We start from the raw sequence: 908 nt of genomic DNA on the forward strand, positions 1-908 counted from the left end.
AGGGAGTTTGGTGGGTAGGGAACCCAGGTAACCTCTAGGACCCACTGCTGACTGTCTCTTCCCTTGCCACCCCCCCTCCAGGCGTGTATATAAGGAGTGCCTGGACCTCCCCACAAAGACCATTGGGTACCAGGTCCACGCGGACGCGGCCACCAGGAGCAACTCCCCAGTCAAGCACAAGTTTGTGTTGTGAGGGGGTCTTGGCACCCCCCTGTGTAGCGGGACCACCTCCCCTGAGCCTCTTACTGCTTTGGGGGGGTGTGAGGGGTCAGGACTGGGCTCAGAAGAGGGTCTATCTGGTGGGTTGAGGGGCTGAGGGGCTGGCAGCCTGGTTCTTGCCTGACCTCAAGTCAATGGGAACACGAACACTTTAACATGAATCGGGGGCCAAGCCTAGGGGCCAGGTAGAGGGTGGTGGTGGCAGCCTGAGAACCTAGCTTGTACTGGGGCCACAGGGCAGCAGGAATGTGGCAGGAACTCCTGGGGGTGGGTGAGTCATGAAGGGAAGGGAAGGGAGGGCTCGACTGTTGGGGAAAGATGATGGAAGCCTACAGGGAGAGGGCTAGGTGGTCTGAGGGACGGGCACTTCCAGGGTGGGCAAGGGGACTCCAGGCCACTGAGCCTCAGCTGAATGGAGTTCAGAGACGGGAGTGGGGGCCTTCTCTTCGTGACCGCTCTGCTCAAATGCCTTCATGGAGTTTAAGCCTCTCTGAACTGAGGTGGCTTCAGAGCCCACCCTGGATCCTCTCTTCCCTCAGCCAGCTGCGGGTGATCTAACTGGAGGGTTGGAGAGAATGCTGTCATGGGCGCAGAGTGGTTTTGGGGAGCTGAAGACAGAAAGCCCTTCTCATCTGGGGACAGTGAAGCCTGTCCCTTGCCTGTAGGTGGGGGATGGCCATCTAGGCCTC

The 908-nt window shown here is 59.6% G+C and overlaps 1 protein-coding gene across 1 annotated transcript in view; it reads left to right on the forward strand.

The window, feature by feature from the left end:
• The window catches only part of EIF4E1B (eukaryotic translation initiation factor 4E family member 1B), a 3152-nt gene extending 2959 nt beyond the window's left edge, over positions 1-193 (forward strand). The window contains exon 7 of the mRNA XM_008048152.1: positions 82-193. Within this exon, the coding sequence (XP_008046343.1) occupies positions 82-193 (112 nt within the window). The remainder of the gene's footprint in view (positions 1-81) is intronic.
• The last annotated feature ends 715 nt before the right edge of the window (positions 194-908 follow it).

The sequence above is a fragment of the Carlito syrichta genome, unplaced genomic scaffold (assembly GCF_000164805.1).
Source record: "Carlito syrichta isolate Samal-C Ts95f unplaced genomic scaffold, Tarsius_syrichta-2.0.1 Scaffold120624, whole genome shotgun sequence".
Taxonomy (NCBI): domain Eukaryota; kingdom Metazoa; phylum Chordata; class Mammalia; order Primates; family Tarsiidae; genus Carlito; species Carlito syrichta.